The sequence below is a fragment of the Miscanthus floridulus genome, chromosome 9, assembly GCF_019320115.1.
Source record: "Miscanthus floridulus cultivar M001 chromosome 9, ASM1932011v1, whole genome shotgun sequence".
Taxonomy (NCBI): Eukaryota; Viridiplantae; Streptophyta; class Magnoliopsida; order Poales; family Poaceae; genus Miscanthus; species Miscanthus floridulus.
Window position 1 is genome coordinate 27683509 of NC_089588.1, and position 21996 is coordinate 27705504.

Below are 21996 nucleotides of genomic sequence, written 5' to 3' on the forward strand. Positions count from 1 at the left end.
TTCTCTTCCTCCTCCCCTGCTCCTCCTACCTCCCCTGCTCCTACGGGCGGCGCGGCCAGGGAAGGGACGACCGGGACATGGCCGCCGCTGCCAAAAATGGTTGGCCGGCACCAGCCAGCCACCTCTGGGCGGCCGAGGCGAGGGGGGCCGGGCCACGGGGAGCTGCCGAGGCGGGGCGCGACTGGCGGCTGGGGACGGGGCGCGGCCGGCGACGGGGGTGGGCGCGACGGGCGCGGTCGCGGGCGAGGCCGGCGGAGGACGCGGGTGTGAGCGCGGCCGGCGGCGGGCGCGGGCGCACGCGGGCGTGAGGGCGGGGCTCACCGGCGGCGGCGATTCGCCGGCGAGGGCGCGGTAGCGGCGGGGGTGGGCGCGGGGGAGCGGGCGGGTGGCTGGGGGCGTGACTTAGGGTTGGGCCGCGCGGGGGTTGGACCGGTGGGCTTTTAGTGCCCAGTTTTTTTATTTCAACTTTGCCGAGTGCCCCCTGGGCCAGCACTCGGCAAAGCCCACTTTGCCGAGTGCCCCCATGGCACTCGGCAAATTTTTTTTTGATTTTGGGCCCAAATTTTTTTCTGGGGCCTTGTGACAGTATTTCAAACTCTATTTTAAAATTTGGAGCAATTTTGACTTTTTTGATATATTTCATTTGTTTATTTCTTTTTGTCGAATTTTTCGGGATATTTCAAATTTGAACTGCAGGTACATGGAATAATGGACTTTGGTCATCCAAAAATTGGTACTCGTGATATTTAGAGTATGTTTAGGCCGTATCCAGGAACTCACATGAAATCTCAAGCATCTTGTTGACGTAACATGTCGAGGTACTTGCCGGAAATGTGATTTTAAATTATATAAAATACAAACGAAGTCCGAAAATCATGAAACTTGTCGAGGCGTCGTGTTATCACATGTGGAGGCTGTGGTAAAAAATTAAGAAGGTTTTAAGCAAGTTGTGACGTCGGATCCAAAAACCCAGACATCTCCACATGTGATCACAGGCTTTACCAAGTGCCTAGCACTCGGCAAAGCCACCTTTGCCGAGTGCTTTATTTTGCCGAGTGCGGCACTCGGCAAAATATTGCTTTGCCGAGTGCCCCGATAAAAAGCACTCGGCAAAGTCTCAGGCACTCGGCAAAGTCCAGTTTTCCAGTGGTGTCTATAGTGCGGTTCATTAGGATTTCTACTTGTTCGTCCCAAATAAAAAAAACCACTTGATTAGATGTTACTCTAGGTGATCTCTGGAGTCTAACAGGGGTTGTGTTTATCCGGTTTGAAAAGTCTGTGGTAAGTTGTCTGGTATAGTGAGTTCGAGAGTGATTTTTTAAAATTTTGTCATAGGTAAATCAGACATTACTCTATTACGTATACTACAATATACGACGCTCGTGGAATGCGTGCATGTATAGTTTGTGGGGATGGAGGAGTTCGATGCATGTTGTGTACACAAAGCAGCTCGTGTGGGTGAGTCAGTACACAGGAGCTAGATGAGGACAAAGGCGTCACTGTTGGCGTCAGTAGATCGACAGGAGAGCTAGCTGACTCCATAGCAGTATGTGGGTTGGGGACTTGAGATCAGCTCATCAGCTTCCCACTGTATCGTACCGTTTTCATAAATTATATATTTATAGGAGTGGTTTCTAAATCATCCTTATAAATCAATTTATAGAAGTAGCTCGACCAGCCGTCCCGACTGTAGTCGTACCGAGCTTAAATACCTCAGCTCGCACGGCAAGTAAACTACACGTCGCTTAATGTATGTTCGCGATCCAGAGAGAGTAAAGACTAAGGCCCCGTTTGGCAGGGCTTCTCCACTGGCTTCAGGAGCCGTTTTCTGCCGAACGGGGTAAAGTGAAATAGCTTCACTGGTGAAGCCCCTAAAAATATGCTCTCATAGTGATTTGGGGTGGGATGGAGCCAAAAAAAAGTGGCTTCTTCCGTCTCCTCCTCCAGACCTCTAAAAATATGCTCTCACAGGGAAGCCATTTTGCCAAATGGTTTACCAAAATCGCTTCAGCTCCACTGGTGGAGCTGTTTGTGGGGCTGAAGCTAAAAAAAATGACTCCACTGGTGAAGTGAAGCTCTGCCAAACGGGGCCTAAAGAGTAGTAAAATATTTCATGGATGCATGCACGCATGCATGGCTCTATTATTTTTATTTCCTTGCAGTTGAAGACTTGCAGTAGTACTGTGCTCCTGCATGCTGTCCTGTGATCGTCGACGAGTCCACATGCATGGCCGGATCGGACCTCGGACGCCAGCCCATGCGAGTAATTAAATGCGAAGCACCTGGGCCTGGAGCACCAGCAGCGTGCACGGACTGTGATTCGCGCCGATGCATGCGCTGGCGTCTGGCGAGATCTTCAAGTGGTCACGTGTGGTGTGCCCGCTGCTCCTGCTCTCAGTATAGCTAGTAGTGGTGTCATCTCATGCCATGGCCTCTGGTCCTGGCACCTCCTCCGAACCCCAGCCCCCTGCCAGCAGCAGCTTGCAACAAGCTACAGGTGATCGTTGTATATAATATTTTTTTTATATAATATTCGTTCGGTTAGTTTGAGTTTATTCAGAACTATTTTTTAATTATAGAATAATATTTTTTTTTCTTACAACATTTTAGTGTAAGCGTGGTCGTAAACTAAATTTCAGCATCAGCCAACAGGTGATCGTTGTTTTCGGGCTCCGTCGGTATGGATGGGCTCTGCATGCATGCATTTCTGTAATCTCTGCCTGCAGGCCGAGTTGTGGACGAAGGAACTGATGGGTGAATGAATGAATGAATGAATATCACAGTGCACGGGCGGGCGCATCATGCATGCACCATGAATGGCCGCGGGCGACCAGGGCTGGATGTACGTACGTCCTATATGCTAGGCAGGCCGGGCTGCATGTCACTGCTGGATGATATCAGCTTGGATCGTCAAAAGGAAACCTTAATCAGCCCAGCCCAGCCCAGACTCAATCAACAAGGGTAGTTCCAACCCGTATAAACTATAAGATGGTTTCTCTACTTGCCAGGTCACGTAAACACTGTACAATTTCCTAAAAAAAAACGTAAACACTATACAAAAACTTTATTTTTAATGGATGGTTTCTTTAAAATAGATTTTTGCATTATTTAATCAAGTATCTTCTCTTTTTTATCGTTTATCAGTCATATCTCTTTTTGTCTTGGTTGTTACGTAGACATAGTTTTTTATAAGAAACTATTTTTTTTCTCGTTCTTTCTTAATTCCAATGCGACATCATTGTTTTGCTGAGCCATGTGGTGTAGATTCAACCGATACGGCATGTGACTTTGCGACTCACGGAGTAGATTGAGTCTACCTGGACGGAATAAGTGAGTTGCTATGGCAAGTTCAGGAGCATGAATGACACACTGAATCAATTTCGGGAGATTTAGAAATAGCATTTTTCATAGTTTGGAACCTAGATGACATAGAAGGACAGCTAGATGACCTAAAATGCATTTAAAAGTCCGGGTACCTGAATAACATCCTGAGAAAAATCCTGCCCATATATTTCAGTCAAACTGGAATATTATTCTTCTGAACTTAGAACATTTGTCGTATAAAACTGAAACATTCTATCTTAGACCTAGAACATCACTTTGCTGAATAAAAAAATCTATCTTCATGAGAAAGTTGTTCTTTAATAAAATTTTCTCTACATATATCTATTTGAAGTCTTTTTTAAGTATTTATTGTAAGGAATACAATGGTGAAATCGGAATATGCTTTGGGCTGTAACATTTTAAAACTTGATACAAATGTTTACATAAGCACTTTTACTTTTCCCCAACGATAGTGATATGATTAATGATTAAGACGTTCGGACAGACGGACGCCTCGCTTACTCCCGCAGCACTCGCGCCCCTCTTTATTCTTATTCCTTCGCGTCCTGCCCCACACATGATGATGAGGCCATCGCTGCTTCCCTAGTTGGTGGCGGCTCCTTCCCCCACCCCCTGCGTCCTTCTCCCCCACCCTGACGGCTCCTTCCCCCACCATCGACGATGGCTAGGCTCTGGAGCAGCCGCCGCCTACCCCCGGTGACCAAAATCTACTGGCGCAACCTTCCCCTCCACTATGTTGCATATGTATATTTCAAGTGTTTCAAACGTTTCAGATGTATGTTGCATTTGTGTTCATATGGATATTGCAAAAGTAGATCAGGGGATGTTGCACATGTTGCATATATATGTTGCAATTGTTTCAAAGGCATATTGCAAGTGTATGTTTCGAGTGTTTTAGAGGTATTCTGTGTTTTTCCGGACGCATGTTGCAAGTGTGTTTATCTGGATGTTGCATATGTTTCACACATACGTTGCATGCGTGTTTTTTGGATGTTGCGTATGGTTGCCATGTTTTTCAAGTGTGTTTCAGGTGTTTTTTCAAGTGTTTCAGAAGCATGTTTCAAATGCCTTAAGACGTATGTTGCACTGTTGTATTTGGATATTTTAAAAGTAGATCGGGTATTGCATCTCTCCTCCCCACCTTCTGCCGCACCATCTCTCCCGGAGCCGGCAGGGCATCCATACGACGCCGTGGCCAGGTTCTTCTGAATCGGAGGCGTCGTGCGCCCTTCCTCTCTTGTCGCTCGGGCGACGCGGGTTCCGCGTGTAGCGCGAAACGGGCAGGGCGATGCGAGGGGCTTGCAGAGAAAGCGCGCCTGAGATGGCAGCGTGGTGGCGGGATGGGGGTGTGGAGGAGATAGGCTGCGGATGGGGACATGCGCACGCATGCTGGCCCTGTTTTTGTAAGTGGGTGCCATTTTTGGAGATGCGTCCGGATGTGTCCCGGTGTCGGACGTCCGGGCGCTAGACGTACTGTTTCCCAACCAGCATGTATGCATACGGGATATGCGGTTTGGCCCATGGGCACATATAAGGAATCAAATGTGGAGAACTCTTTTCTAATAGATACTTAAATGAAAAAATTCGATATCACAATCCCTGCTACTCCCCCGTTGGATTCTTATTGAAAGCTCAGTTTTGTACTGGATCGGAGCATCATATTTTCATATGAGTAAACCCGTGTGAACTAATTTATCATACTAGGATATTCTTGATTGTTTCAGTCAAATATGTAGAAATCTTTATCATTATCACGGAGGATCATCGAAAAACATACTTTGTATCGACTAGAATGTATACTTCGACTTTCATATGCTAGAACTTTAGCTCATAAACATAAAAGTATGGTACAACTTTTATGCATGATTGGGTTTGGTATTCATTGGAGAACTTTTTATTTTACGAAAGAAGAGCAAGTTTTTTCTACTAACGTCGTCAGAGCAGGTACTAATCGCACCGTCCTCACTGCCAACAGATCGGTGCATATCATGCCCCCACATAGATTAAAAATGGGATTAAAACATAATCAAAATGTGAATTCGAATGAAAACGAGATCTGCAAAAACAGGTGAGAAACTCACTCTCCCCCTTCTGTAAATACGATGATAAGATCCCGCAAATATGAAAACAAACGGGTAAAAAAAAAGAAAAGAAAAAAAGACGGACCGCGCACCGTCCTTACTGCCGACCATGGACGCCGATGGCATGACGCATGAGACTTGAGGCATCACGGCCACAGATACGGCGAAGCAGTCAGCCCTATATAGACTTTTGGGGGTCGTGATGGTTCATGGCGTCGTGCAATTTTAATATAGACTTTTGGGGGTCGTGATGGTTCATGGCGTCGTGCAATTTTAGTAACGATTTGTTTGGATGCATTTGTATTCATTTAAATTCACATGTGTTAAAAGTGAATTGAAATAAAACTTTGTTTAATTTCATTGTAATCCACTTCGTTACATATAGATTAAGATAAATACATGCGCATTTAAACAAGACCTAAGTAGTAACAAATTACACGTCCAGCCCCATGACTGCACAAGATCACGTCCAGCCCCATGACTGCACCAGATCAGCGGATACGGATACGTGTCTGATTTATGGAATGAGATAGTTCATCATCACCTCACTTAGTTTCTTTGTTTGGTTTCTAAAATTAGTATTTTTAATTTGTAAAATAAGATGAGTCGGTACATCACCACCTCATTCTCATAGGCTTATAATTAATGCTAATATGACAAATAAATTCATTCCACTAAATTTTAAGAAATAAACTCATGATGTGTCCACTTTCATCTAAAATAGAGTAAACCAAACACTCAGTATTTCAAAACATTTACTAGTGCGACTGGCATCATTTTATTGAAGTTTTAGAATGAATACAGTAACAAGGTACTACGGTGCGCTGACCCATCTGATCTGGGAACAATGCTATAGCCTGTGTGCTGCAACCGGAACCACCATAAGCTCCTACAATATATACTAAAACTAAATTACCCCTTTTTTCTCATCTTTTTATACAGGTCATCCAGCCGACGAGCTCACACTAAATAGGTACCTAACAAATCCAACATACAGCAGAGGTATCATACTCTTGCCCGACTGACAAGACCACGGAAATTAAAATCCGCAGCAAAGCCAAAACCCACTACCCAGTTCGGCTGACACATGTTCTCCACATGGTTCTACGATGCAACCAGAAACTAATGTTTCTTCATCACTCTGCTTATGAGGTCGCCTAATCTAACAACCCAGCAAGGATGTCTGCCTCACGGCCTCAATAAATTATGTGGATGATGACAGAGAGGTGTGGCTATCGTCCGCAGCTTATCTCCCCTTCTTCGGCGTCAACATCCATCAAAGGTGATACGCTGTCCACCATCTCATGCTCTGTCTCTTCTTCGGAATCTTTCTTTGTGTCAATGACTGTGGATGGTGATACGCTGTCCTCCATTTCATGCCCTTCCGCTCCCTGGGAGTCATCCTTCGTGCCAATGACCGTCACGGGTGATATGCTGTCCTGCATTTCATGCCCTACATCTTCCTGTAGATCTTTCATGTCAACGTCCATTGAGGGTGATGCGCTGTCCTCCATTTCCTGTTCCACCTCATCCTCGAAATCGTTCTTCATGAACAGGCCAAGCCTCTCCAGCGGGCTCCCTAACCCCGGTGGCAAGTCCCCATCAATAAAATCCACGATTAATTTGCCAGGTGGATTCGACTGACACGTTTCGCTGAAGTTCTCCAGCTCCTTTAGGAAGTCACTGTTGTCAATATCGACAGTCTTCTTCATCTGCACAAGAGGAGATTTATCCCTTGCATACCCATCAAGCATATAAACTTGCTGGTCAGAAAACTACAAGCAGGTACTACCATGCGTAGTGCCAGGCGTGCTGCCTCCCTTTCCTGCTCTCTCTTCATCCTCAGCTCTTCCTCAAACTTTCGTTGTGCAGCTGCTTCAGCAGCCTTCACCTGGGCCACGATCCTTGCTTTCTCTGTATTACAGTGAAAAAAATGAAGTGGTAACCCTGTTAGCATCCACAGGAATGGCTTGGCTCATGTCAAGATGATACAAAAATTACAGCTGCTTGACCGAATGCCCAAAGTACTGACTATATTCTTAATCCCCCAAAACAGAACTCTCGACCTCAAGATGCCTATTATTCTAGCAAGTATATGCACATAGGTCATGTTTAAAGAGCACATAAAATAAAAGTAAATAGGAAATTTCATCAGCACAAATTGGTTGGAAGATGAGAATGTCAACTTTTCAATGTAAGTCATTTCTCTTAACTCCAAAAATAATGGTCCAGAGCTACCTTAGAAGTGAAAAAAAAACAAATAATCAGGAAGTTAATTTCAGCACAGTTTATAACATGCCTCCAGTACCCAGTTCCCAACTTTAACCCCCACCAAATACATTTAGTCCCAAGCAAGTTAAGTAGACTAAAGATGATAACCGACAAGAACAAAAAAAAAATGCAGCATGAAAATTCAAAAGAGGTATATAGAAATTTAGTAGTGATAGTAAAGGGCAGGTCATGTTTTGAGCACGTGGATCATGATCTCCACGCACTAATAGCTGAAGTTCCCAAATCCCAACTGAAACCAGTCTACCAAAAACTAGCTCATACACCCAGTGGCCTGTGACTGAGTTGACTGCAGGGCAGATACCAGTTATTGATTACATATTAAGGCCATTGTTACCAGCTCAGCACTATCCAGAACGTAAAACAAGAAGTAAAAAGATTTTTTAACACAGTTTTTCATCCTGTGCATAATTGAGGGTCTTTCCTTTGCATCTAATGGCCTAGTGCTGATTCGAAACCTCAATCTACAGAATCTAAACACCCAGGCCAAAACAGCATGCCTTGTGTTAGTCACTTCACCAGTAAGTACAAATCAACGTGACAGCACGCTAAACTCAGGACATTGCTGATACTTCACCAGGGACATTTTTGCAAAGTTAAGGTTTCTCAAAGCGAAAAGTCAGGAAAGCATCCGAGTATTTTTATTTTAAAATTATTTTACTAATACAAAACTATCCCCTCAGACTGGACCAGTCTAGGTAAGAGATCTAAACCAGTCTCAGTGACAGATGTACACATATATCCAGATATTTGTTCTACTCACAGGAATTCTAGAGGTACTAAAAACAGATTCAGACTCTTACCTTCTTGCTGCCTCTTTTCCAGCCTCTCCTTTTCCAATTGCAATTTCACAGGGTCTATATTCTTCCCCTGGGGCATCAAAACAGCATGTCAGCAAGAGCTGCATTGCTGCACAGAGATAAACTTGTCCTATGCGAAGCCATTGCCAACTAGAAGACCACAAAGTTCAGCACATATGTTTGGAACATTACATGATCCAGAAGTGCCTTCTGTTGAGCCTTCACTATAGTCCCAGCAAAACGACTCCTGAGCATTGCTGCACGAAGAGCCCTGCCTGGTGACAAAGGTTCATCATGAAGGTAACCTTCCTCAGCTGGAATTCACATGAGAGCATGCAGTACATTAGCCAAGAATTATATGGACAAAATCAAGTACCCTAAGCTCCTAAATGTTAAGTTTTCATTGTTTCCAGTAACAGGAGTTAATAAGCAGATGAATTAAGTATGGGAGAACACGTGAAATAATCTTGCAAAGAGGAAGCGAGAGGCGAAGTAGAAGTGTCATTGCAAGACCATGATTCTTTTCCTAGGATTTCAAGTATATATTAGCAAAACAGAAACTCTGGAATAACATTGTGCAGAAATGCTCAACATACCAATTGAACCAGAGCTGCGCTCAGTTTCTCGTGTCCTTGAAATTTTAGCATTCTCCTGAAGGTAGAAGATATAGCTTTAGATCGGGAGTTACAATTTTTTTTTGTACTGTGAACAGACAATAATGAATCAAAAAGAATGAGAAAGTAACTCATGCCCAATACCTTAGCATTAGGAAGAGTACAATTTAAAGATGCCTCTTTGTTGCCAGTAGGGACAGAGTGATTTAAGGACCCCTCTTTGCTACCAGCTGCTTGAACAGGTATATCTGAATGAAAAGGAAAGCATTAATAATTACAACAATGAGTTCTAATTGACCGTAGGATAAAAGCTTGTCATGTAATGCAAAGAAGTAAGAAATTATGCCATTGACACCTTTGGAAGAGGTATGCACAGAGCTGCGCACGGAAAATTTGATTTTTACCTGTACAAACAGTAGATAGCAGTACTTTTAAAATCACATTACCACGAGAGAAACAAATCAAGTGAACAAGAGCATATGTGGTCTCACTTTGGAGGATAACGCGTCTGTCAGTGTCTTCTTTGCAATCGAATTTGAGCAAGCTACTGGCCCTCTAGCAACCAAAGGTTTAGGATTTGAGCATGCAACTAGCCCTCTAGCAACTGTAGACTTTGAATCCATGATAGCTTCAACTTTTATGGCCTTCATTGTCTGCTGCTCTTGAACAGGGTTTCGGCCTCTAAATTTCCTTTCTACTGATTCCCATTCTGAATTGAATATTTCATTCAATTCTTTAGCGAAAGTATGTACATCATTGCCTGGAGGATTATACTTCGTAGCATTTGAAAATGTTAGCCTCACATCTGCTGCAAACTCCTCAATGCTTACATATTTCTTTTTTGTGAGTTTATTCTTAACGGTACCCAAATCCATTGGGTTGCGGATAACATCAAAGTAGTCAGGAATCCCATATAGCACTGGATCAACAGGATCTTTGAAAAGCCAGCCACCTTTGTGATCGATGAGCTTCCTTACGATATTTCCACACAACCTTATCATCCTGCTATTTTTCATACTTGCAACCTTGAGGTTATACGATGACTGGTGCTCGCATGTAGAAATTGATGTCACCCCAGACTTTTGAGAGAGTTTGCTTCCCTCAACATCAGAATCTGTATCAGAGTCTCCCGATTCACTGCTTATATAAACTCCTCTCCTCTTCTTACAGGCTTGTGCCATCATTGTGTTTGGCCAGAGAGTTTGATTTCTTGTCTGACAGCGGAGCAATAACTCAAGACTTGGTAAATGGTGAAGCCGTGTCCAAGATGCACAGAGCACAGGTTTTCCTCAGCCAAGCCTGTAGGTGAAGCATTCATTTAGAACAAGCTACTAATCACGCCAAAAGAAAAAAGTAGGACCATAGCCCCACACCAGATATCCAACAGAGTTACAGCAATGGATTTAAATGAGTTATTTATTTAATTTTAACTAATCCAGGGAAAATGAGAATTGCTGACATGTTAAAAGAACTGCATGTATTAGAGATATGTATAGTCTAACACATGTATATCATGTTACATGTTACTTGTATTCCAAATTGCACTTGACTATATATTTGAGGTGTTTCCTAATCTTCTACAGCATGATCACTATTAATGTTTAGAAATTCAAATGAATGAGCAAACTCAAATCCAGAATTAAAAGAGCAAATGTAGATTTTCCAGAAATGCTGGATGAATGACCTACACAATCCGCCCAAACTAAAAACAAAAGGCAAATGATGCATTCAGGTAACCCAAACTTCCAAATATTGCATTCGGGTAACCAAACTTCCAAATATTCAAGTTGGGTATTACAAACTGATACCCGATTTTCGCCCCGAGAGAACACTACCGATAATTCAGGTATACCTGATGTACCTGAATTTGACAAAACCAGCAAAATAGACAAAAGTTTGGCGTTTTAAAGCAGTAAACAACAATTTTGCCAGCATTTAATAGAGAAAAATATATAATCAATCACACAGCTAGCAAATACCGAAGTACCAAACAGCATATGTCTTCAACAACTACACAAATGTTGTTCAAACAGATAAACATATACTCTCATACACATCACAGATCACACAAACATAAATTTCGGGTATTATGGGTAGTTAGGATACCAGGGATCAGAACCCAAACTGCCCAAGTTAAATTTGGGTATCTAGAGTTACTTCCAAAATTGCAATAGAATATTTCAGGTATGGGTAGTTCCGCTATGGGTCCAGGTAGTTCGGGTTCGGGAATCGGGTTTTATGCCCACCCCTATGTGCTTTTAAAATGGCAGTTGGCAGAGCTCTAACCAAATAACCAAACATAGTTTTTTGTTTTGCAACAACAACAAAGCCTTTAAGTCCCAAACAAGTTTTTTGTTTTGAAGGAATGAAAATATCATGTGACATGTTGCTCTTTCAGACAGGTCCAACTCTAATTTAGAAATAATCTATCCCAATTCTATTGGTTTAGCAGCTCGTCCCAAACTAATTTTTCTCAGGTAAGCGAGGATTACATATATTACTATCAAAATATGTGTTCCATCGATGTTATCGAGCCAAAAGAGGTTACCGCACATGAACCTTGCGAAACGTATGAAAAATAGAAAAAACTATTGATCACCACTTGCCAATAACAGTTGGGAAAAAATAAATTTGCCACTTAGGAGATGTTATATTTGATTTTGCCAGTGGAAATTTGCTCCTTTAGTTTCTGCACTGAATTGTTAAGTGCTATTTTGTTTATGTGACTCTTTTGCCATTTGCTCTTAGTATTATCAGTTATACCCATAAATGGTAGTTTTTCAGCTTAAGTACATTAGTACAAAGGACGTAGACAGAAATGATAACTAATCCTTTCTTGACTTGCAGAGGATGTACTAGCGTAATAAAGAAATGACAAAATAGAATAGCAAAACCAGTTGAAGAAACCGAAGCTGCAAATTTCATTGGAATCAACATTTCAGATTTCTCGATGCTAAATCTGATTCTCCCAAATAGTAACAGTATCATCTCCAACTGTTAAAATAACGATATTTCCATTTCCACTAATTAATACTGCACGTTGCCATAACGGTACTGCATGTTTCCGTTTCCGCTAATTATCAAAATCAGCTAACGCTTCATTTGAGCCTACGGCCACAATAACGGTTGCCATGCAGGAAACAGAAACAACTATGAACCAGACCTAGTACCCAGACAGAAACCATCTATCTCAAAGAAGTAACCATCAAAGAAGGACTGTAATGCATGCTGATGCAATTCTAAAGCACTATGGAGGAACCACAGGATAAGGCACGCAAGTACCCAAGCCATTAAGCAAACCCTAGAATCCCAAACTAGCCCTAGAGACAAACAACGATTCTAGGGAGGTCGAGGTCCTCATAAACGTTGCTTTGGAATTGGGTTTGGTGAGAAATTAGGCCCGGTCCTTTCGTATTGGCCACGAAACGAGATCGATTTCCCTGCAGATCCGAAAGGAATGGGTCCATTTCCCTGTTTCACGAAGGAACCATAACCTATCTCGACGAGTCCTGAACAAGGCACGCCAATTCCCTAATCATTCCACGCAAATCGATGGGAAAAGAACACATTCTCACGCTTGGAAACCCGGAAACCCTAGCTAGGATGAGGACGTGATTGATAGAAATGAAAGCCTAGGCCACCAGCTCGAAGGAAAAAGAGAGACGAGGAAGAGGAGCACACCTACCTGTGGTGGGGGGGGCGGGGACGCTTGGCGCTCGCCGGCGCGGACGAGAGCGGGTGGGTGCGCCGGGCCTGGCTCCCTCCCCTCCCAGATCCTCCTCCGCCTCGCGGTGAGGGCGGAACGGATCGGGGTGGACGCGCGGACGGAGGGAGCCGGGAAGGGAGGGGGCGCGTCAAGCTCGCCGGCCACGCCGCGCGGCTCCTCCCTCTTCTTCGGCGGCGGGACGCAAAACGACGCGGCCAGCTCCTCTTTGGCTCGGGTGGAGTCGGAGTCGGACTCGGGGAGTGTGGGGAGAGGAAAGGTGGCCAGGTGAGGTGGGTGAGCTCGTGCGAGCCAAGCGGTGGGTGAGAAACTGAGAATGACAACGACGAGGCGGTTGGAAAAAAAAAAAAGCTTGGGACTAGATGTGGGAGGCTCCCTTGGCAACAAAACCCAGCCCATAACGGCCTCTTGCACCGCCTTATAATTTTCAAAAAATAAAAAAAAACTAAAACATACATACATACATACATAGAGGATTCGATCTATATATACTATGCCCAGTGTACGATATATCTGACCAATATTCTCAATCTCTACTCTCTATACACCTAAAAAAACTCTAACGTCATCATCTACCCGGTGATACCAAATCTTAATCCTTGATCACGTGTTCGTGTTCTATACGAATCATCGTCTACTCAGACTACACGTGTCCGTGTCCTACACAATCCCGATACGAAGAAAGGATCCATGTGTCTACATCCAATACGAAGTCCTCTGAGCTCACGCGTCTGTTCCGATTACTCAGTTTAGTTCAAAAAATTATGACCCCGGTGCAACGTACGGACATATATCTAGTAAATATAAATGTCTACGTAATCTACAAATAGTGTTTAATTATTGTTTTTTTGTTACATATATGCTAGTGTTCCTTTTCTTCTAGTGAATTTCACATAATCTCTTGGTAAGAATAAATTTCTCTTGGGTATGGTACCTAACTCAATCAGAATCGGTAAAAGCATATCTCGATTTCATTTGGATTGCAACTTATCTCTGTTGTACCTACTCTCCATAATATAGCTCAAATTCCCTTGTTTAGGATTAATTGACCAAAAGTGCAAATATTCTTGCCTACTCTCCATATGTATGTATGTATGTATGTATGTACTATGAAAAAGGGAGAATTTAGTCTATGTTAAGAGGTTTTGCAATTAGTGATCAACATGCCTCCCACATTTAAAAGGGCCATAAGTTGTAAAACTCTATCTTATGCAATTTAATGCTATCTCTTGTCTTTATAAGCATTCCCTATATAGCAATATGATGTATAAGAATCTATCCGAGTTGGCATCAACTTGCGAAGATCGTTTCAATTGGTGTTAGATTGTGAACATCATATTTCAATTGACATTGGTGGTGGACTATTTTTATTTGGTATATTAAGAGATGTGTCTTCAACTGGTATCTCAAAATGGCAACAAAGAGCTAGCAATGGACTTTCAATTAATATGAAGCACAAGTTCGATATATGTTCATGAGGGTCATGATGTGAGCAGAGATGGTACAGATGAAATCATTTTGCATGAAGAAGTGTCAAGCCCATCTAAGCACTAAATCCAACTAATAAAAATCATGATCGCAATGGCCCAAACATGTTAGTGTGCGCATTTGTATGCAATATTTTGGGTCATGTCAAGAGTTTGTTCTTTTGGTGACGATTAGATAACTTAAGATATTTGGTGGACAACTCCTATGGTGATGGCATGAGTTTGTCTCGTGTTAAAAATGTCATCTAAGTATAAGCTAAATCTATGATCTTTTCATTTCTCAAGAATCTTACCTTAAGGTGTTGCATACTTTGTTTGGTAGAAAAACTAGGAGAGAAATCATATATGCTAAACTTTTACCTTTCTCTTCCCCTCACTTGTTTACCATAATATCATTCTTTTGCTAGAGAGATATTTTTGAATGTTGATGTCAAATGGGAAGAGATTTTAGGAGATAGTGTAAGGGAAGAGAGATTGATATGTGGACCAAAATGTACAAAAGAGAGGCAAATAATTTTTTTCATAGTGTGGTCTATGCAAGAATATATTTAAACTAATGTCCTTACTAAGGATCTTTTATGTTAGTGTGCGATATTCATGCCATGCATGGTGTATATTTGTTTTGCTATGAGTGTCAATAGGGCGGAGGTTCCGCACATTTGTGCAGAAGTTCTATAGATTCCTACGGAGGTTCCGCAGTCTGCCATCTCAGCCATTTTGTTGGGTGAGATCACATATCACGAGTGTTGACACCTGTGCTGGAACACATAGAGACAAAATGCGCAAGCGCACGGGTATCGAAGTAGTTTTCACCCGGAGTATTATCGAGTATCGTATCCATAGGGAAACGTGTGTATGTTGTCTAAACACTAGTTTGTCCAGGGATAGCAATCAAAGTATAAGTATGAGTAGAGAGGATTCCTATGGTTATGACCCTATGCAAAGCAAGGCTTATGATTCTAATGTTCACTTCGGGACGCCGCTTAGACGGTAAAACACCGCTAATAGATAACTCTACTGACGCGACTACGGTCCTACTAATTTAAGAACCTGCTCAATTCAGTGTGGACTACAAAGGATAGACGGGGCTAACACCTCCCGCTGCTACCACACAACCAAGGAACAGGGAGCAAACACAAGTAGCCAATAGCCTAAGCACCACGCTTATGCTAACGATTACTACTCTAATCTAGAGATCTAACAAGGACTATAGCACTGAAAAGAACTGTGAACCCATGAACAAAAGAGCACAAAACTTACTTTAAATAGAAATCAATTACCAGAGGTATCTCAGATGTAGACTTAGAGAAGCCTAGATCCATCAAAGTACAAGCCGTAGAGGTAGCACTGACAAGCTGGTACTTCCCCCCAAACTCTTTTCTTACTCTCTCTCTATTTATATACAAAGAATAGATCCTAACTAGAGGACTAATCTCTCTTGAATGTGATGCCCTAATCCTGAGATGAGGATATGAATTAGGGTTTCAGGATGATCTCAGGGAGAGGGGTATAGAGCTGTATATACAGGGGTAGCGTCAATTCTGGACCCTCGGATCAAACCAACTTGAATAAATGGCGTAGATGCGATCTTTAAGGCGGTGGAAAACCAATGTATGAAGGAGATGCTGAACGGTGGACCCACCAGGGCGGCCGGCCTGCAAGTGGGGCCGGTCGGCTCCCATGTTAGCCTCTTGTGGTCATCTTTGGTGGTGAGTCCTCTAGTGTCCTCTAAAACCTTCGAGAGTTGTTTACGCTGTCATTAAGCATGATTAAATATGATGATTAGGTCCACCTTGCTCGTTTTTCTGGATAAATCGTGCTGAAAACACAGATTCACCAAAACTCGTGGAATTTGTTAGTTTAAACCCCTAAACCTATATTGGGTGATCATTTTTATGCATTTATACAAGTTATGTTGATGGTTTATGATTGATATTAACGACCGTCAACAAGCTCCTCCACACTTAACCTTTGCTCGTCCCTGAACAAAGCTAAACTCTGCAATGGATCTGGAGTTGCTACAATACTTTCACGCCTCAAAAGTACACATGCGTTCAATCAAAAATTCACATCCGGATTAGAATAAACTGATCTGACTATCAAACTTACACATATTACCTTCAACCATGAGGCTTCTTAGCCTTCACTTGGGTCTTGAGCAATTGAAAGATAGAATGATCAAGTCAAGCACTGTGTCTCAAATTCTTTGTTCCACCATTGTTCTAGAGTTTTTATAAGTTTTCAAAATAAAACTTAAAGATTCCATTGTATGACACTATCAAGTCTCTCAATATATGTGGTATTTATAGATCCTCACCAAGGCATTACTTGTTGTGCCTTTTTCTCTTCCTACCACTAAGGCTTATGTGGAGTTCATAGATAGGGAGAAAGCTAGAGCATACTTGCAATGCATATATTGTAAAGTCAAACAACAGATCCAAAGAGAAATAAGTCATACAATCAAATCAAGATGTGCATGTGTGTGGATATATGTGGTGGCTAACCTAATTCTACTTTACTCCTTGAAACATATCGCTTTTTTTAAAACTTGGAAATATCTTTGCGAGAGAACATTGGCTATCTTATTCATCTCTTTTTTTTTCTTTTCAGGCGGGCATCTGAGTACCCATTGTTTTAAATATCTCGGACACATGTCCATTTTTTCTTAACTCTTTTTATGAATAATTTTTGCATAGCCCCATGTCTCTTTTCTGCAACAAAACTTTAGATAGATAGCAACAAGAACTTGGAGTATTTATTTGGTGGATGGAAAACCTAACAAATATGTTTTTGTGTTCACTCCCAGTGTAGGAGCAAAATATTTTTGAGTGGATCTAGATGGAAGGCATGTTTTTGCGTCTACTTCCAGTATAGGAGTAGTGTATATTTGGGTGGTGTGTACGTGATCTTAATTTTAAGAGCATGACAAATATCTCATAAGGGTCAACAAAGCTTGACAAAACTTAATACAAAAACAAGCACATATATGTGGAAGTTTTTCTAGCCTAAATAACATATATGGCTCTGGTAGGAATTCAAGCTTTGTCATACAGAAACTCATCATGTAGCATTTTCGAGTTTTTTAAAAGATAAATCTCCAGAATTTGTGTCACTTAGAATAAGATAAACAGTAGCTCATACATTCTCATATCATATCCGTCAATTACCTAGACTTAGATCAAGCATATGCTAACCACGAGTTTTAAGTTAAGAGTAAATACTTATATCAAAACAATTTTATCCAAAACTCAGGAGAATTCAAGGCTGAAAGCTAGGTACTTGAAAGGAATTTCAATAGAGCAACTATTCATCATTTCTATTTTAAGAGATTATCTTCAAAGTCTATTTTTATTTATTTGACTCTTAAAAGAAATTAAAGCAAACTAGACACACTCTTTTTATCTTATTTTCATTTTTTATAAAGCAAACTAAATAAAACAAAGGAAGAGAAATACTTATCTGGATACATGAGGGTGCCTCTCCTCTAAGCTAGTTGATGATAAACCTGGTCGAGGACAAAGCGCAAGGCTGGCAGGCCCAAGACAGGTTAGCTTACCTTTCTCGTGGTTTTTTCATCGTTTGTCAATGCTGTGCTTTGCTTGGGAGGTTTGCCTCCCCCACACTTGAATTCTGTTACCTTGCATAAACGACATGTGGAGACAAGCACCAACAAAAGACTAGAGAAATCCTAACAATATACTTTAGCAGGTAAACATAGTTTTTTATAGAGTAAAGAAGAAAAGCTAAATTAAAAATGTTATGTAAATTCTATAAAGTTAATTATATCCAATTCTTCTTATGGTAATTGTGTGTCATGGAAAACTTTTAAACGCTGATCATTTACCTTGAAAAGCGTACATTCATCATTTTGAAGTATGACTGCTCCATGAGAGATATGCTAATTACCTTGTAAGGTCCTTCCCATTTGCTTCGTAGTTTCCCATGTCCAAACAACTTCACTCTGGAGTTGAAAAGCAACACCTTGTCACCTGGTTTGAATTTCTTCTTTTTCAATCTTTTGTCATGCCATCTTTTGTTCTTTCCTTGTAGAGTTTTGTATTATGATATGCCTTTTCTCGCCATTCCTCTAGCTCAGAGAGTTACATTTTTCTTTTCTTCCTAGTTGCTTCAAAGTCCATGTTCCACCTTTTTATGTCTCAATGAGCTTTGAATTCCAACTCGACAGGTAGGTGACATGTCTTCCCGTAGACAAGTTGGTATGGTGATATTTCAAGAGGTGTTTTGTAAGCTGTTCTGTAAGCCCATAGTGCTCCGTGTAACTTATCTTTCCATGTTGTTTCCATCTCAATGACAGTTTTCTACATAATGTTCTTGATTTGCTTGTTTGACGTTTCTGCTTGTCCGCTAGTTTAAGGATGATATGGTGTCGCGATGTTATGACGGACTCCATGATCAGATAAGAAGCGTTGGAACTTTCTATCAATGAAGTGAGGACCTCCGTCGCTAAGTACCATGCATGGAACTCCGGAGCATGGAAAGATAGTCTCAGAAAACATCCTCTTGGCATTATTGGAATCTGTAGCTCAACATGGTAAAGCTTCAACCTATTTTGAGACATAGTCGACTGCCACCAGGATGTATTCGCACTCCCAAGATTTTGGAAATGGTCTCATGTAGTTAATTTTTTAGACATCAAAGAGTTCTAACTAGAGGTTGGTGGTGAGTGGCATGGCAGCTCTTGTATTGATATTCCCACATTTCTGACATGGGATGCACCTCCGTATAAATTCTTTGGTGTCATCGTACATGGTTGGCCAGAAGAATTCACTTTGCTAGATCTTAGCATTAGTGCGGAATGCTCCATAATGTCCTCCATATGGTGATGAGTGGCATTATTTAATGATCTTGGTTGCTTTCTCAGCAGGAACACACCTCCTAAGCAGTCCATCAGAGCAGACTCGATAGAGGTATGGTTCATCCCATAGGTGGAGGCGACTTTCATGAATAAGCTTCCGCTTATTCTGCCCTGGTGGTACATAACCTGCAACCATAAAATTAACAATATTTGCATACGAGGGGTTGGATCTTGCGACCTTTAGGAGCATGTCGTCCCACGGAAAATCATTGATGGGCAACTCCTGTGGATTCTCGAACTACATTCTTGACAAATGACCGGCTACATAATTTTCTATTCCTTTCTTATCTTTAATTTCTAAATCAAATTCTTGAAGCAAAATGATCCATCTTATAAACTGAGGCTTAGCATCTTTCTTAGTAAGGAGATATTTAAGAGCAGCATGATCAGTGTAAAACAATAACTTTAGCTCCAACTAAGTAAGATCTAAACTTGTCAATAGCAAAAACAATAGTTAGAAGCTCTTTTTCAGTTGTTGCATAATTAAGTTGAGGTTCTGACAGAGTTTTACTAGTATAAGAAATTGTATGATACTTTCTATCCTTTGTTTGACCCAAAACTATCCCCACAGCATAATCGCTAGCATCACATATGATTTTAAAAGGTAGCGACCAATCAAGGGGTTGAATGATTGGTGCAGAGATGAATGCTTTCTTAAGGATTTGAAAAGCATTTAAACACTCATCATCAAACTCAAAGGGAGCATCTTGGCAAATAAATTTGTAAGGGGTCTAACAATATGAGAAAAATCTTTTATAAAATGGTGATACAACCCCGCATGACCAAGAAAACTTCATACCCCTTTGACATTTGTGGGAGGAGGTAGTTGTTCTATTACTTCTATCTTAGCTCGGTCTACCTCAATCCCACGTTCGGACACCAAGTGTCCAAGCACTATGCCTTCTCTAACCATGAAATGACATTTTTCTCAATTAAGGACTAAGTGCTTTTTCTCACATCTTTGCAAAACTTTGTCTAAATTTTCTAAGCAATTATTGAAAGTTTTTCCATAAATAGAAAAATCATCCATAAACACTTCCATAATTTCTTCTAACATATTAGAAAAAATAGACATCATGCACCTTTGGAACGAAGCTGGAGCGTTGCACAATCCGAAAGACATCCTGTGATAAGCATATGTTCCATAGGGACAAGTAAAAGTAGTTTTTCTTTGGTCTTCGAGATGGATCGAGATTTGATGATAGCCAGAATACCCATCAAGGAAACAAAAGAAAGAATGCTTTGAAAGCCGTTCCAACATCTCATCGTTGAAGGGTAACGAGAAGCGATCTTTCTTTGTTGCCTTGTTAAGTTTTCGGTAATCAATGCACATCCATCATCGTTCTAGGATTAATTCATCTTTTTTTATTTTTACCACAATCATACCCCCTTTCTTTGGTACAACTTGTACCGGGCTTATCCACTCACTATATGGCACATGATAGATTATCCCTGTATGCAAAAGTTTCAAAACCTCTTTCTTAACAACTTCTCTTATCGCATTGTTAAGCCTACGTTGGGGCTCCCTAGAAGGTGAATATGCTAGATCTATGGGAATGCGATGGGTGCAAAAGGCAGGACTAATCCCCTTGAGGTCTTCGAGCGAGTAGCCAAAAGTAGAGCGATGCTTTTCTAAAACGGTAAGGAGCTGGAGAGTCTCATCCTTAGAGAGTTTATCGCTAATAATCACAGGAGACTCTCTATCGTTGTTTAAAAAATGTATTTCAAACCTAAAGGAAGGAGTTTGAGCACAATGGGGGGTTTTGGCGGCTCTTAAGTTTCATCTAGAGTAAAAAGATCTCGTGGTTCTTCTTCATCTTGGATGAAATCATGGGTGTCTTCTTCGAGATCTTTGTTGGAGGCTTCCAGGAGAGATGCTGCCATAATCTCCACCATTAGATCTTGCTCGGGACTCAACTCTGTCTTAACATGTAATGAGTGAGTGATGGGAATAGATAGGTTTATGCTTTTTTTGAGACTTACATTTATACTCCCCTTTCTTCCTTCATGAAGGAGTCTCTCTATCGGATGCCCTATCAAAAGATCGAACTCCCAAATATCGAAAACATAAAAACTAAGGTACACCTTGGTTTTGTCTACTTTAATAGGGATGAGGTGAAAAATTCCTTCACTAGGAAGGATTTGCCCTGAGAGACTTTTGAAGAGTTTGGTTGTTGGAGTTAAGTGCATATTTCCAGGAAGTGTATGTGTAAAAGATTTAGACATAAGATTTACTCCTACAACCGGATTATAAAAAGCATCAAAGGAGGTTTTATGAATCTGACAACGAATGGAGGTAGAAGGAGAATCTAAACAAATAACTTCAGGAGAAAGCTTGGATTCTCCCAACCACTCATTGCTTAAAATCGTTGTCAACTCCTTCACAGTCTTTTTAAGGAACTTCTCTTCGGTTAAGTTAGGAAGATGCTGGTTGGGTGCTGACGGTGCCGAAGATTTTCTTATTGCATAATAATTCGAGGTGTTTTCAAAATCGGAGAAGGGTTCATCCTCGAATTCAAACATATTTTCCAAAGGCGGAATTTCTTCCTCCTTCGGTGGCTCAGGAACTTGGAGGATAGTTGAGGCTTCAAGTGGAGTAGTTAAAGGTTCAGGCTCAACTATCAAAGGTTCTTCTAAAGGAGTTTTCTCAACTACGTCTTCTGGGCCATCATCACGCACGCTGGTGTATGGGGTGTTATCTAGGATTTTTCTAAGGATGTTTCTCTCTTCACTAGTAGAGCAGTTATCACACCCAAATTTTCTGATTTTGGGTTGTGCAT

General features: G+C 41.4%; 1 protein-coding gene across 1 annotated transcript; it reads right to left on the bottom strand.

The window, feature by feature from the left end:
* Window positions 1-6180: 6180 nt before the first annotated feature.
* Window positions 6181-13137, bottom strand: LOC136483578 (transcription factor GTE12-like). Its single transcript, XM_066480692.1, has 9 exons — window positions 12815-13137; window positions 9621-10428; window positions 9485-9533; window positions 9274-9377; window positions 9112-9166; window positions 8708-8829; window positions 8519-8585; window positions 7219-7340; window positions 6181-7138 (listed from the first exon to the last, which is right to left on the bottom strand). The coding sequence occupies exons 2-9, from the start codon at window positions 10311-10313 to the stop codon at window positions 6659-6661; spliced, it is 1692 nt and encodes a 563-aa protein (XP_066336789.1). The 5' UTR covers window positions 10314-10428; window positions 12815-13137; the 3' UTR covers window positions 6181-6658.
* Window positions 13138-21996: the final 8859 nt, after the last annotated feature.